The sequence below is a fragment of the Lepidochelys kempii genome, chromosome 6 (assembly GCF_965140265.1).
Source record: "Lepidochelys kempii isolate rLepKem1 chromosome 6, rLepKem1.hap2, whole genome shotgun sequence".
NCBI classification, from domain to species: domain Eukaryota; kingdom Metazoa; phylum Chordata; order Testudines; family Cheloniidae; genus Lepidochelys; species Lepidochelys kempii.
In genome coordinates, this window is record NC_133261.1 from 124,917,202 (window position 1) to 124,933,231 (window position 16,030).

A 16,030-nucleotide genomic window follows, 5' to 3' on the forward strand; every position below is an offset into this window, starting at 1 on the left:
TGAACAAAACTGCATGTATGCTTTTAAAACTAAATGGGCCTAATTTTTTGTTTTGGGCCAAGCCTATTAGGCTTTTTGGGAGTCTTAGTTAATATCTATTTGAGTGTCATACTGTTGTGTGGCTTTTAACTGGTATCTGCAAGATACTTGACTGAGATGGTTTTAAACGCATGTAGCTACAGAATTGGCATGTTCAGCTAGTTTTTATGTGATCAAATGTACAGTGTAATCATGCTTTTTCAAAAACTCATGGAATTCTGAAATGTTTTGGAAAAGTTGTCTGGTTCAGATACTCCTGTGCATTTTCAACACATCTGGCCAAATCCTTCTTGCTTAACCACGTGTAACCACAGTGACTTAGTTACTGGTCACCAACCCTAATTTAAATTAGTACAGAGGCATTTATCTGGAATATGCAGATATTCACTTTCTATATGCACACATAAAACTTCACTTGCTGCATCATAAGGAAACAGCATGCAGAGTGCCTTTTTTCTTAACTACCACTTCAAAATGTAGCATAATACTCCATTCCTCACTGAAGACTGTACTGAGAGTTAAGTAAAACTGTCTTTGAATTGAGTGAACAAGTGCCTGAACAAGCTTTTCATGCTTAGATCAGTGAACAGAATTTCAGAAGTTGGAAACAATCATCTTCAGATTGAGAGGAGCATCTCAAAAAACTGTCATCTTTCTGTGCCAAAAGCTTAACCCACTGAAAATGAGGACTAGAATAAGCCATCCTAACTATAACACACATTCTTTTTAGAGCTATTACTGCTCTCCTGCTGGTAATAGCTAACCTTAAGTGATCACTCTCGTTACAGTGTGTATGGTAACACCCATTGTTTCATGTTCTCTTTGTATATAAATCTCCCCACTGTATTTTCCACTGAATGCATCCGATGAAGTGAGCTGTAGCTCACGAAAACTTAAGCTCAAATAAATTGGTTAGTCTCTAAGGTGCCACAAGTCCTCCTGTTCTTTTTGCAAATACAGACTAACACGGCTGCTACTCTGAAACCATTCCTTTTAGGGTGGTTGCAGATGTGTATTCCACTCAGGTGTGCTGGAGAACTTTGCCTAGTGATACCTGTAGGGGCAGTACTCTAGCCCCTTAGCCCTTCCCTGGGTTATTTAAGGGTGGTGCCACCCAAATCCCCTCAGTTCCTTTTCACCACCTGCCACTGGAGTCGGAGCATTTGACATGGTAGTTTACCTCACTCTATCTGTTTTTTGGGGCCTTTATTGTATATAGGTTAGTTTAGTAGTACGCGTAGATTGAGTCATAGTAGGTAGGATAGATGGATAGGGTATGTCTACACAGCAAAGAGAAACCCATGCCTGGCCCATGCCAGTTGACTCCGGCTCTGGGGACTCAGGCTGCAGGGCTCTTTCACTGCTGGATAGACTTCTGGCTCGGGCTGAAGCCCGAACTCTGGGACCCTCCCACCCTGCAGGGCTCTAGGGTTTTTCTTTGCAGTGTAGACATACCCATAGTTTAACCCAAGGGTTAAACCTTGTCAGTCATGTGGGGTGTCTGTCCCCACTAGTTACCCCCACGCGCAGTGTTTGTTGTGCCTGGGAAAAGGGCACATCTAAAGAAGGGAGTTCATCTGCCAAGTCCTTTAAAAAGAGAACACTGGTGACAAGCTATTTGCATCTGAAGCGCAGCACCTTCTAGAGCAGGCCATGAGTCGTCCCCCCCCCAGTCCCCTTGGTACTAGGGATCTCCACAGACTGTCCAGCCTTGCGCTCTCATTCAGAGATGACATGTTGCTTCCAACACAGTCTGGTGCTTCACATAACAGAAAGGGGGTTCATTCACCTTCCTCTAGTCCTCCAAGGAAGAGGTTCAACAAGATGGACCGAGACCATTCCAGGACTCAGGGATTTCTCTTCGTCTTCTAAGAGGAGTGCTGGCTGGCACTATAATTCCTCCAGTACGCAGGTTGGAGCTGGGCTGTCTCACTGATTCCCAGCATCACAACGAGATGAGTTGGACACTGTACTACCATCTCCAGTATTGGCCGTGTCATCTGTTGAGTCCAATACCGATGATGTCAGTGTTGGCACTGATTGTACGCCATTGGCATACCAGGCGGTGTCAGACCTGCTCTGCCTTTCCTAGCCTGATTCCCCAATAATTCAAGAGCATTCGGCAGCCAGGGACGCTGCTTCTGCTGTGCCCTCAGCACCATGTGGTCTGATTGCAGAGATGTCTTGTTCGTCAGTACCGTATTCTACTCTGCCTAAGACTTGGAGTTCAGAGTTGCGGTCAACATCCTTTTTCTTAACAAGCAGACTACTGGTGCAGATGCTTTCTTCAGCACCGACTATGTCTTTGCTGCTGACCATATCTTTGGGATTGGTACCTGTGATGGGTTCCCCCCCTGGGGTGCTGCCTGGAACTGGGGTACCACTGAGCCTGCCTGACCCACCAGCTTGGGCTCCCTTTTCACCCTATAAGGGTGTGACAAGATGCAGACACGCTCCCGGTCTCACCAGCACACAGGTAGGGACACACCTAGCTGCAGCTACACACACAGATACTGAGATCAGCTCTGCATGGGAAGGCTCAGCTAAGACACCTCCCAGTTCCTAAGGTACGCACCCCCCCTTTGGAGGGTAAACCTAAAATTATACGGTCTTGCGCTGCACGAGGAACTGTACAGCATAAGCTCATAACATTCGCCCCCTCCCTCAATGTGGAGAGAGAGATGGCTTTCTGTCCCAAGTTATAATTTCCACACACCAGTTTTAGGCAAAACAAAAACAAGTTTATTAATTACAAAAGATAGATTTTAAGCGATTTATAAGTGATAGCAAACAGATCAAAGCAGATTACCTTAGTAAATAAACAAAACCACAAACTGAGCTTAACACCCTAGATAGGTAGGATATGAATTACCAAATTCTCACCCTGAGTGATAAACAGGCTAGTAGATTCTTAAGGTACAAGCTGCCTTGGCTTTCCCAGGTTTTCATACAAAGGCTAGCAATCCCTTAGCTGGGGACCATCACTTGCCCCTGTTCAGTCTTTATTCCTCAGGTGTTTCCAGGTGTGTTGTTGTAGGGGGAGTAAGGTACCATCATGATCTCATTGTCGTCCTTTTATATCATCTTCTCACTTGCTGGAAAGCTCTTTTGCTGTGACCTGTGTCAAACAGTTCCCATTGTGTAGTGCTATCTCTGAGAGGTTTCTATTGTATACAGTTCCTGGGGTAATCCTTGTGCTTGTGTGCATTTCCTCAACAAGCCATTAATATTGTTTGGCCTTTTTACTATTGTATTCAAAAGGCCGCGTGTGGGTGTTTTCAACCTCACAACATGTTTCAGTAACACATACATAACCAAACTTCAAAACTTCACATACAACAATAGCACATACAATCTGATGAGATATTACTGTCTAGCAGATCAAGACTTTTAGAATGATACCTCACAAGGAATATTTTTGTACAAAACATATCCTAATTACATGACGGTGAATATTGAGGTGCCAGGGTGTCGCAGTACCTCCCTCGTTTGCTTTAGTATTGTGTGGAATTGTGATGCCTCTCTTGGTACTGGAGGCACCAACTGCTCGTTCATCCTTGGTACTGATGCCATCTCCATACTGGTTTTTGGATGAGGAAGGTCATTTGCTTGCCCTGATGGGGATTGCTCCTCCTCTACCAGTGGACAACTTGCTGGTCTTGTCGAGACAGAGTTTGGGGACATCTTCCACTTCTCCCTCGCCTTTTGAAGCACTGTTCTCAGAAATCCTCAGGACCATCCTCAAATCACTGTCTGTATAGAGATTGGCACGGTTCTCGCAGTAGGGATAGGGGCCCCTGCCCTAGTACCTATTGGTCACCAATGCCTTATCCCTATTCCCAGTTGCCTCCTTGGAATCCTTAGTACAGTCCTTGGTCTGCCAAATCGTATTTTTTGATGCAGTACAAGGCAAGGTTGCCCATTCTGGCTGCCGTTTCTTGTCCTGAGTCACCTCTATTACATGCATAGTCTGAGTTCATTCCTCCTGACTGGTCCAGACTGATTCTCTCATACAGGAGCTTCTATTGGCCCTGCACTCTTCCTCATCCTCTCCAGGTGACTCTTCCTCACCTGTTCCTGAGATTTTAAGGATTTCCTGAGGTGTATGGCTTCTGCCTTGGGCATTCAGGCAGAGTTCATGCAGGAGAAGACACAAGTTGCTGGATATTCTCCAGGTGTCAACTCCAGGGATGGTGGCTCTCCAGGTAAACTAAGCCTTCTTGGAGTTTGTGAAGTCCTTGTTGAATACCCCATCTTCATTACCACCTACAGCAAAGCATTCTGAGAAGCACTATAATGTTCTCATGCAGGGATTCAACTGCTTCTGCTCCCATCAAGCCCCTAACTCTCTTATGGTAGCAGCAGTAAATGACCAATCATGACAGAGGAAATACGAATCCACCCCCAAGAACAAAGAATCTAAGAGGCTGGACTTGCCGGGGATGGAGGGTGAGAAACTTACAAGACTATAATTACATATGTGCATTGTAAATCAGCAGGCATTGTTATCTATGGACTTGTCTTCATAAATAGCAGCGCAGCTGCACTGGGGTGGCTGATCCGCTATAGCGCTTTAGTGAAGGTGCAGTTACTAGGCTGGCAGGAGAGCTTCTGGGGTGGGCTTAGTTAATCTGCCTGTTAGGGGGCTTATTCCTTCACCCACTTACTTCCCTGGTCCTTCTCGCACGAACAGAGAGCAACAATACCCGAAGTCCAAAGGTGCAAACAATTCAATGTTTATTGGGGTGAACTTCCAGCAAGCATGATTCCAGTTTCCTTTCTTAGTGTCCCCCTTCCCAGCTCTGACACCACAGAGCCTTACACCTGTGTCCCTGTTCCCATTCCTGCCCTTAGCCAAACATGATTCCAATTTCCCCACCCCCATTCCCTGTTCCCATTTCCCCCACCCGCATGCCCACCCTCCACCCCCCTACTTCCTGATTGACTGCAGACTATATAGTAAAACTTGAGTTCTGCTTTGCTATACCTTAACCAATCATGTTCCTGAAATTTAACTAACCAATCCTAACATATTGTAACATGATTATGTACCCAATTATATCCCGCCACCTTAATTAGTTTACACCCAGCAAAATTAATTATACAGCAGACAGAAACAATCACAGAACCAGACAGAGACCATGCAAATAAACAATAGCAAAGTGGGAACTATAATGGCAAAACAGAAGTGAGGATTTCACATCCCGGCTATTGATAAATGAGTTCTTGCCAGACAGGATGCTATCAAACTAAGTTTCCTTTTACATTTTCTAGGCACTTCCCTTTCTCTGGAGGTGATAGGCACTATCAGGACAGGATTGTATTCCTAACAGCCCAATAGCACCTTATTTCAGTGTGACTAGTTTGGAATGTGAGGATGTGATCGTTCGCTTCCCAGCTTATGGCTGCCTCTGTTGCTTAGCCAAAGGCCTTAGCCTAAGAACAGGGTCTCAGACTGTCACAGAAAGAGAAGGCCCTTTCACCGGCAGACAGTGATTTTGATTCTTTTATACCTCTATAACTAGCCAAGTGATAAGAATACACCTAAATTCTTAAAGTACAGGCTTTTGCAGAGAGGCCTGAATATCTATATCCTAACACTGCCTCCCCGAGAGGCGATAGCTATGTTGATGGGAGAAGCTCTCCCTCTGACATAGCACGGTCTACACTGGGTGCTAGGCTGATATCACTGTCACTCAGGGGTGTGGATTTTTTACACCCCTGAGCGATGTAGTTTATACCTATATAAGTCTTTATGGTAGACCTGGCCTAGATATGACTTCATCAATTGAGACACTATCTCAAAATTCAAGCCAGAAACCTCCAGGGAAGAATTTAAGGTGTTTGTTGGAGAGGGCCATCTGGTGGCCAAAACTTCATTGAAAGTGGCCCTGGATATGGTGGACACCTCTTTTAGAATTACAGTAGAACCTCGGAGTTACGAGCACCAGAGTTATGAACTGACCAGTCAACCAAGCATCTCATTTGGAATGGCAGTATGCAATCAGGCAGCAGCAGAGACCAAAAGAAAGCAAATACAGTACAGTACTGTGTTAAATGTAAACTACTAAAAAAAATAGTAAAGGGAAAGCTTAAAAAATTTGGCAAGGTAAAGAAGCTGTTTCGGTGCTTATTTCATTTAAATTAAGATGATTAAAAGTAGCATTTTTCTTCTGCGTAGTAAAGTTTCAAAGCTGTATTAAGTCAATGTTAAGTTGTAAACTTTTAAAAGAACAACCATAACATTTTGTTCAGAGTTATGAACAACCTCCATTCCCGAGGTATTTGTAACTGAAGTTCTACTGTATGGCATCAGCTGTGACTATGAGAAGGGCCTTATGGTTGCAGAATTCTGGCATAGTTCCTGACGTTCAGTAGTGTATCAAGGACTTACCTTTCAATGGTCACATTTTGTTTTTGGAGAGAACTGATGAGACTTTACATTTTGTTTAAGGACTGCTGGGCCACTTCGTTTCCTAGGGGTTTAAACCCTGTCCAGAAGGAGGCATAATTACGGAAGTCAGCAGCAACAGTACTGCTCACAGCCATTTTTAAGGCAGTAATCTTTCCCTGTTAAGCAGCAGGACTCCTCTAGGAAAGGGCATAGATTGCAGAGGAGGAAGCCTTCTGTGTCTAATTTTAGCTAGCAAGCCCAGCACATTGTCCTCCATTGAGTAAGCAGCCATTTTGACTTTCAGGTCCAGGACAGCATTCCATTTGTGACTTCGGTGCCCGCATCTCTTCAGTTTGGGAATAGGTTGTCTTGCTTTTATGGTGGTGCTTGGGATACAGTAACCCCTGACAAATGCGTGCTAAGCACCTTCAGATTATGCCATTCAGTTCCTCTGCATCTCTCCTACCATGTCCCTCCTCAAGAACCCTTTTTGTGAGCCACTGTTTCTTCAGTTGGTCTAAATTCTACGTGCTTAGAGAGAGCTATAAAGGAGGTCCTGCTGCATCACTGGGAAAAGGGATTCTATTCCCAATATTTCCTGGTCCCCAAACCCAAAGGAGGGATGAGGCCAATTCTTGATCTCCACATCAAATACATCAAATACGTGTGATTCCGTATGGTCACTCTAGCAATGATCCTTTTTGCATTAACTCACAACTGGTTTGCTGCCCCAGATCTTCAAATGCTTATTTCCACGTAATGATTTTCTCAAGCTATAGGAAGTTTCTGAGACTTGTCACGGCAGGTCAACATCAGTATGCTGTGCTTCCACTTGGCCCGTCCTCAGCTCCTCGTGTTTTTGTCAAATGCATGGTGGTAGTGACTGCATACCTCAGGAAAAGAGCAATTCACACCTTTCCGTATCTGAACAATTGATTAGTGAGGGTCAAGTCAAGACAAGTCCTCTTGCATGTTCAGTTCACATTGTTACCCAGGCTTTTCAGAACCAAAGCAGTGGCAACTTAACTGTTTCACTCTAGGCGGTGTCAGGAATAAATCAATGGGAACACAGTGCTTCTGGATGATGAAAATTGATAAAATAAGTATGCTCTTATCTAAAACTACTATTTATTAAATTTAAGCACACAGACATAAGCAATAGGTTTAGAACATCTCAAATAATTACCTAGAATCTGAGATTGTCTACTGCTGACCTGCTGCTAATTACTCACTACACTCTCTTTCCTGCCAGGGAGTATGGCATCAGGAAAAAGTCTCTCGGGATAGCCTCAGAGAACTGTTCCAAAGTACACTCTATTGTCTTTTTATAACTAACCTTTATAAAACACACTGCTCATAGTAACCCCTACAGGTTCATCACCTCTCCTAACTTCAATAAACTACTTATTAACAAAACATTCCTAACAATCTTAGTCATAATAAGCTTCTGTATCAAAGGTGCCCAAACTCAATGTCTCCATCCACTTATTTTCTTTCAGTCTCAATTTGTTGACTCTTTTCTCCCCTCCCATTCTGGTTAGCAGAAACTGCATGCCTACAGCTAGTATTTGACCTTATCTCCAGTAGCATGGCTTGTCCAAATTAACCCTTAACGATGTGGTGGTCTATTTTATTAATTCAGGGTGGCTGAATGCACACAATATGGATGCAATTAGCTTGATCAAATTCTGAGGTAACATTCCCCTCAATTCCAGGGCAACAACAATGCACCTTTTCAATTATGTGAGTCTGATTTTAAATGAGGGGAGGTTAAACATTAATACCACTCAAAAAATCAAGTTCATTGGGGCCCTACTAGATTCTATAAGATCCAGGGCATTCCTACCAAATGAGCAATTCCAGGCAATTTGTTGCCTGTATCTGTCTCTCTGCTTTCACACTTCTACTGCCATCTAAGTGTGCCTGAAGTTAAGTCATATGGCTGCATGCACTTACATGGTCCACATGCAAGATTTCACATTCGTCCTCTTCAAACCTGGTGGAGGTTGGTCTGTTGCCCAAATTGTCAGGTATTGGATGGGCTGGTCCAAGTGCATCCAGTGGTTCTGAACTCCCTTCAGTGGTGGACAGTTCAATGCAAAGTATACCAAGGTGTTCTCTTTGCTTGTGTTCTCCCCACATCCCCTTAGAGAGGATCATAGTGACAGATGCTTCCACAATAGGTTGGGCAGCACATCTGGGGGAATTGAAGATACAAGGTTTATTGACAGAGCAGGAAGCATCTCTTCATATCAATGTTGTGGAGCTTCGGGGCATTTACAATGTATGCAAGATATTTCAAGTGCAGATTGTGTCACAGCAGTTCACGTACTCACTAACAACATCACCAGAATGAATTATGTGAACAAATGGAGGAAACCACTCCAATCAGCATCATCAGGAGATGATAAAGTTCTGGCAGTTCTGAATCAAAGAGAACATCATTTCCGCAGCTGCTCGTTTACCAGAGGCCCAGAATCGCTTGGTCAATCATCCAGCAGGAATTTCTCCGAGAATCGCAAATGGTATCTGAAGAGTGGTATACTGAGGACCATGGGATATTCCTGCTATTGACCTGATTGTGACAGACGACAAGAAGTGCAATCAAGTTGACCCTCGAGCAGGTCTCAGTCCAGATTCCTTAGCCAATATCTTTCACGTGAATTGGGGATCAGCATTGATGTATGCTTTCCCCTTGATCCCGCTCATTCCTCGGGTCATTCTCAAGCCAAGAATGGATCATGCCAGACTAATTCTTATAGCACCAGTTTGGCCAAAACAACGTTGGTTTTCTAACCTCCTCAGTCTTTGTCCACCCATTCCTCTTCCTTGTTGACCCAATCTATTGACTCAGTTCTGTGGTCAGATTTCACAGTCTGCCCCCAGCATGAATACTAGTATGGTTAGATAAAGAAAACTGCTCAACAGATTCTGCTTAGCAGTAGAAAGCCCTCCACTAGGGCCTATCTATTTGGAAAAGTGGAAACATTTTCCCATTTGATGCCTAGGCCGGGGGATTCCACTGATGCAATCCTGCATTCAGGACGTCCTGGAGTACCTGTTACACCTTCAGTCCTCTGGTCTGTATCTCAGTTTGTTGAGGGTCCATGTGACAGTGATTTCAGCATTTCATCCTGAAATCCAAGGACAATCAGTTTCCTTGAACTCCATAGTAGTCAGATTTCTGAAAGGGGTCTCTTGTCTCTTTCTACCAGAGAAGAAAGTGAGACTTAATACTGTGTTAGCCCACTTATGGGTTCTCCCTTGGCAACTTGTTCTCTGTCTCTCCTAGGCAGAAAGACAGGGTTTCTTGCAGCCATAACTTCTGCGAGAAGAGTTAGTGAGCTGTAGGGCCCTGATGGCAGACCCTCTATATACTCAGTTTTTCAAGGACAAGATTGCCTTGACACCTCATCCTAAATTTTTAGTCTCGGGGTGTCACTATTTCATCTTAACCAGCATGTTTACTTACCCATATTTTTTCCAAAATCTCATTCCAATGCTAATGAACAGTGTCTTCATTCCTTGGATGTGAGACAATGCATGGCATTTACTTGGAAAGAACTAAACCATTTTGTTTCCTTGTCTTTTTATTTCCTTTGCGGATTGCAAAAGGGTCAAGCGCTCTCTATGCTGGCAATTCCAAGGCGGATAACATCCCATGTTACAACCGCTTGTTATGGGATAGCTCAGACCCCGCCTCTGCAGAGATTGAGCCCATTTGACAAGGTCCCAAGTGACATGGATCGCATTTCTCAGTGACATTTCAATATTGAATATTTGCAGGGATGCTACATGGTCTTCCATACATATTTTTACCAAGCATTATGCTGTTACATCTGCGTTCAGACCAGACATGAATTTTGGGAAGGCAGTCTTGTTGTTGCTCTTTAAGGAGACTTCAAGCCCCACTTCCTTCTGATACTGCTTGTGAGTTACCCAAGTGGAATACATGTCTGCAACCACTCAGAAAAGAAAAGATTGTTACTTACCTGTACTGTAATTGTTGTTTGAGATATGGGTGCAGACTTGTATTCCCCGATTCACCCTCAGTCCCCTGTGCCTCAGAGTCTCAGTTCTTGACATTCAATATGAAGGAAGTGACGGGGAGCAGGGCAGCACTGCCCTTAAATAACCTGGAGAGGGGCCACAGTCGTGAGCACCATCCCTTTGGGTACTGCTAGGCAAAGTTCTCTAGCTTTGGTGCACTTGGCATGCACATACCTGAGTGGAATACACATCTTCATCCACATCTTAAAGAACAACAGTTGCAGCACAGATAAGTAACAGTCTTTCAGTATTCCAGTGCTATAATTTAGGATGGAGGCCTTCATTCTGTCTATTGCTTGGCTAATGTGCCTAAGTATTGGAAGTACACTCACCCTGTAACATCCCCAATATCTAGGTAGAACAGGCAAGCTGAGGATGAAATGTAAGTCTCAAACTCAAAGCAAGGGAATTCAGCTATCTTAAATAAGACTTAAGGAGGATTAGATCTAAATTTAATCTTCTAGAGCAGTGGTTCTCAACCTTTCCACACTACTGTACCCCTTTCAGGTCTGATCTGTCTTGTGTACCCCAAGTTTTATCTCACTTAAAAACTACTTGCTGAGAAAGTCAGACCTAAAAATACAAAAATGTCTCAGCACACTATTACTGAAAAATTGCTTACTTTCTCATTTTTACCATATACTTATAAAATAAATCAATTGGAATATAAATATAGTACTTACATTTCAGTGTATAGTTTATAGAGCAGTATAAACATTTAATTGTATGAAATTTTAGTTTGTATTGACTTCACTAGTGCTTTTTATGTAGCCTGTTGTAAAACTAGGCAAATATGTAGATTAGTTGATGTACCCCTTGGAAGACCTCTGTGTACCCCCAGGGATACGTTTACCCCTGCTTGAGAACCACCTGATAGAATTTCTTTCCACAAATTATCTTGATTTATGGATGACTCCAACTACTGGTCACTTCTTTTAACGTAAGTATTTGTCCCAAAAATGTGTTCTGTATTGTTATCTAATGACTAAAGTCCTGTAGTACTTGCAATAATATGGACTAAAGTTGAAATAGAAGTGACAATAATCTCTCCTTTATTTCTACTATAAGAACTGGTTTAAATGTTTGTTTTGTCTACCTTGTGCTGTTACAGGCACATAAACATGAAGTGGAAGGAAATACTTTAATGGATCAACTAACTGAAGTCTCTGTCAGTAACTCTAAAAATCCAACATCAGAAGTCCATCAGGAAGAGACCCTGCTGGAAAAGGAAAACATATCAGTGACACACATTCCGGTTCCATTGAGACAGAGAACACGTTCTTTTGCTCCTCAGAACTTTGTGTTTCAGCCCCTAGATGGTTTAACAACTTATAAAGTTACACCCATGACTCCTTCCAGGGCAAATGCATTTTTGACCCCCTGTCTCTCCTGGAGCCCTATGAAAATTGAAGCGTAAGAATTCCCTCTTCTAACAACTTTGCTTCCATTACAACTTAGACCTTGGTGATGAAAAAGGATTCAGATTGCAATGTCAATTCTGCTGTGGAAATCTGTCTAATGTTAAACTGTAACAGTATGTCAGCTGAAGGAGATCTGACATTTAATGAAATGCTTTCTGATCACTACCCGCCAAGCCTATATTTGACTGTGTAGTGGTAAAGGAAACCATGGTCTATAATCCTGTACCTTTAGAAGTAGAGCTCTCTGCAGTCTCTTGATATATGCTATGAAATACACACTTGTTGCTTTTTAGTAAAAATAGTTTGAATTCTCAAGGCACAAATGTTTAACATTTAGATTTGATTAACTGTACTTAAAAATGCCTTGTTCCTGTAATGTAGTATATTATTGGCCATGTTAGCCAATTTTAAGGCATGCCAAGTAACTTTCTAACTTTTCTGTTCCTTAGTAATATTTCTAAAGAAGAATCAAGAAAAGAGTGTTTGTTTAAAAGTCAAGTTTCACCTGCTCAGGAAGGGACTGATAAAAGCTCTCAAGAACAGCAAATTGGTACACATTCACTGAAAGTGAAGGATGGTATAGTATTGTGATTCACATTTAATGTAATCTTCTCTTCCTTGTTTGGCAAATGCAGTGTCCTGGTGATCAAATATCCTTCATATGTTTTTTCAGAATGTGTTTCAACCAAGACGCAAGATGCTATGCAGAGTTCAAATGAAACTATTCCAGTGTCTGCAGATATCCCAGCAATTGAAACCAAAGGAGGAGAAACCGATCATGATGTACCCTATTTCAGGTTTGTGTTAAGATTAGCGTCCTACTTAGCTAACAAGACTTCAGAGCAGAGCACTAAAAACTAGAATATCCATAAAACACAAACTCTAAGTCACTTTAAACTCTAATAACACAAATAGTAAGAGGTTTTCATGGTAGTTGGATAATCTGAGTCATGTTTAACTCTCATACTGGCCTTTCCTAGAGTTCTTAAATCCAGTGACAAACCATCTCTTAAATGTTAATTTTTAATAGATCAGTGTCTTCATCTTTCTATATGTACCAAGCAAATATTAATTACTATTCTCTTTGTGCTTTGTTTGTATTCTATACATATTGAATAAAAACAGTTTAAAGTGATGAAGACGAATGCCTTCTTAACCCTAGGAGAGCGAGCTGAGAAAGTTCCTCTTTTTATCAGTCTCCAAGACTGGCTGCTTAGAATATACGAGCAAGCTATAAAGCCTATCAAACCATTCCTAGAGCAGAAAGAAGAAATCTTTCCCTCCTAGTAAGAGACTAAGAGATAACACCAGCAGCTGCAAAAGTACTAATGGCAGTTAGGGAGAATCAATTTTACTCTAAAATATAACAGAGGTTGGGTATCTCACTTTTTTCTTTTCTTTTTAGAAACGTTCTTGCCTCTGAGACTGAGAGGCTGATGTCACACTGTCTCCAGTGGGATGGAAAGTTTGACCTGGACATACCAGAGGATGGTAAGAGAACAAACACGTAGTAGGGCACAGAATGGGTTTCATCCCAACCCCATATTGTCTGATCACTGGGGGCGGGGGGAAAAAGCATAATTTATTTTGATTGTATGGGCCAAATTGCATTGGTTGGGACACATGAAAAAACTGTATTTGGCAAAGTTTAGAGTTTATCCAGAATATTTTTAAATGTTAACATTAAAGCTCACAGAGTGTCAGAGTTTCAGGCTAGAAGGGACCACTGGGTAATCTAGTGTCACCTCTTGTATAACACAGGCCACCAACCCTACCTAGCACCCGCACATTAACCCAACAACCGAAATGAGACCAAAGTCTTACAATCCACAGGACACTAGATTATTATGAGCCACAGGCAGAGACTAGGAGGGACTGAGGTACACCAGTGACCGAGGCCCCCACAATTGCAGGAAAATGATTAAGTGACATACACCCAGATAATCCTGGCAAGTGACCTGCACCCACATGCTGCAGAGGAAGGTGAAAAAACCCCAAGATCTCTGCCAATCTGACGTGGGGGGAAATTCCTTCCCAACCCCCACATATAGTGATTAGTTACAGCATGAGCATTTAAGTCAGAACCAGCAGACCAAGCACCTGAGAGAGAGTGTACTTGGTGCCACCTCAGAGCTCTGGCCACCCCTCAGCGTCCCATCTCCAGCCATGGCCATCTCCTGATGCTTCAGAGGAAGGAGATAAATAAAAACTCTCCCAGAATAGCTGGGGGGCGGGGGAAATCCCTTCCTGCCCCCTTCTGGTGGCCAGCTGAAACCCTGGAGCATGAGATTTAGGATGTAGCTTGCTGACACTAACAAAGTAAATGGAGTTGTACACCAAAACAACTTGTCATTTTCAAACTTTGCCCATTCTGTGCTTTTTTGGGTGACTTTTACAAAAAATAATAATAAAAATGCATGGAACATAGCCAAACTATATAATAGCTTTTAAACCAAATTTAAGACTTAACATAGAGTAACTGTTCTTGTCTGGGGAATATGAGTCCAATGCCATAGTCAGACCTCCTCTTTAAAGATCTCTGGAGGTTGTGCTACTTCTAAAAGTATCTAGCATGCCTAGAAGGGTTGCATATGGTGGTTGGCTGCTGCTCCATATGAGCTGTTTTGAAACATTGCTCTGGATGCAGTGAATCTGAAGTCAGGTTATACAGGAAGCGAATTCTGGCACTCTACACTATTAGACATAAATAGATTAAACCAAAATAATTGTAGAATGAAGTGTTCTTTTAATGTGTATCTTCAACTGTTAACTTTTTACCATCAGCAAAAGATCTCATTCGGACAACAGTTGGTCAAACGAGACTGCTCATAGCAGAGAGGTTTAAACAGTTTGAAGGACTGGTGGATAACTGTGAATTTAAATGGGGTGATAAGGCGACGACATGCACAGATCTGGATGGATTTTGGGATATGGTTAGTTTTCAGGTATGCACTTAAAATGTTAAACTACAACAAAACACAGAACCTCTACGGAATTCATGTGAAACTTCTTCCAATCCACTGTGTTCATTTTATGGAGGCTGCATTTGTAGATTTTCAGACCCTAATATATTGTATCTTGTGTACACAAAACAAAATTATAGGTGCTGGTTTAGTAGTCTAATGGTAACCTGTACACTGTAACAGAGCTGTGTATGATCCCAAGGTGGGAGTACTGCAGAAGCTAAACAACTTGCCCTGTTTTGAGAGTAGTGGGGAAGAACATCTACAGACCCCCTTCTGTGTGTTTCAGAGAGCAGTAGTGAAATGCATTTGAGCCTGGGGGAAATGAGCCTTTCCTAAACTGGAATTTATTAGTGCCTCTTGTGTCCTTTTTTTAAAAATCAAAAGGCAAAAATGTATTTAGCTTGCAATTATCACCCAAGGGAACCAGAGTTTGTCCTTGGATTTTCTCAGGGAAGTGGGTGGGTCTGCCTCCTGGAAAGTCACAGGCACTTGGGAAGAAACCTTTGGTTAATGCAGCCAACTTTGTATATGCTGAAAGAATGGAATATGCTGCTACACGCCTATTCGGTTGCTGGAAAGGCATCAGAAAACCTTTACCTAGGAGGAAGCATGACCGTGCTGTGGAGACAAACTTGGCATAAAAAAATCCCCCAGTTCTGCCCAGTTCTCCCTCACTACTCAGTCACTTGCACATGCTGCAAGTGAGAGGTGGGAGGAGAACTGGTGGAATCGGATGCACGTTACCGCAGAGAACCAGTTCACCAGGGACGGACCAAGTGTTGTAACTCCAGACTGACGGGACAGCAAACTCCTTATCACAGTCAAAGACAAGCCAGGGAGATGGTACTATTGTAGTACAAATTTATGTCTATAGTCTCAGGCTGTCAAGAGCAGGGACTGAACAGGCTAGGAAAAGGAATCTAGGAAAGGAGGCAGAGGTATAGCAAATCTTGCGACAACTCTACACTAAAAATGTTTTCTACCTAGGAGAGAGCCTGCACTTCTGGGTGTTCCCATTGTAGGTACTGTTGCACAATAATGTGTTCCACATAGCCCTTAAACCTAACGATTTCTAAGAAAATTTCTATGACACAACTTAATTTCTCACTCTTGATTTCTAATTCAGCATGTGAACAGTAGACTGGAAGCAGACTACTTTA

At 42.6% G+C, this 16,030-nt stretch overlaps 1 protein-coding gene across 4 annotated transcripts in view; it reads left to right on the forward strand.

The window, feature by feature from the left end:
* DLGAP5 (DLG associated protein 5) overlaps positions 1–16,030 on the forward strand; it is a 47,373-nt gene that overhangs the window by 14,144 nt on the left and 17,199 nt on the right. For 3 of the 4 annotated variants that reach the window (XM_073350056.1, XM_073350058.1, XM_073350059.1), the window contains 5 exons: positions 11,595–11,896; positions 12,354–12,481; positions 12,578–12,701; positions 13,310–13,395; positions 14,689–14,849. In XM_073350056.1, coding sequence (XP_073206157.1) covers positions 11,595–11,896; positions 12,354–12,481; positions 12,578–12,701; positions 13,310–13,395; positions 14,689–14,849 — 801 coding nt within the window. The remainder of the gene's footprint in view (positions 1–11,594; positions 11,897–12,353; positions 12,482–12,577; positions 12,702–13,309; positions 13,396–14,688; positions 14,850–16,030) is intronic. The other variant, XM_073350057.1, reaches the window with a different exon arrangement.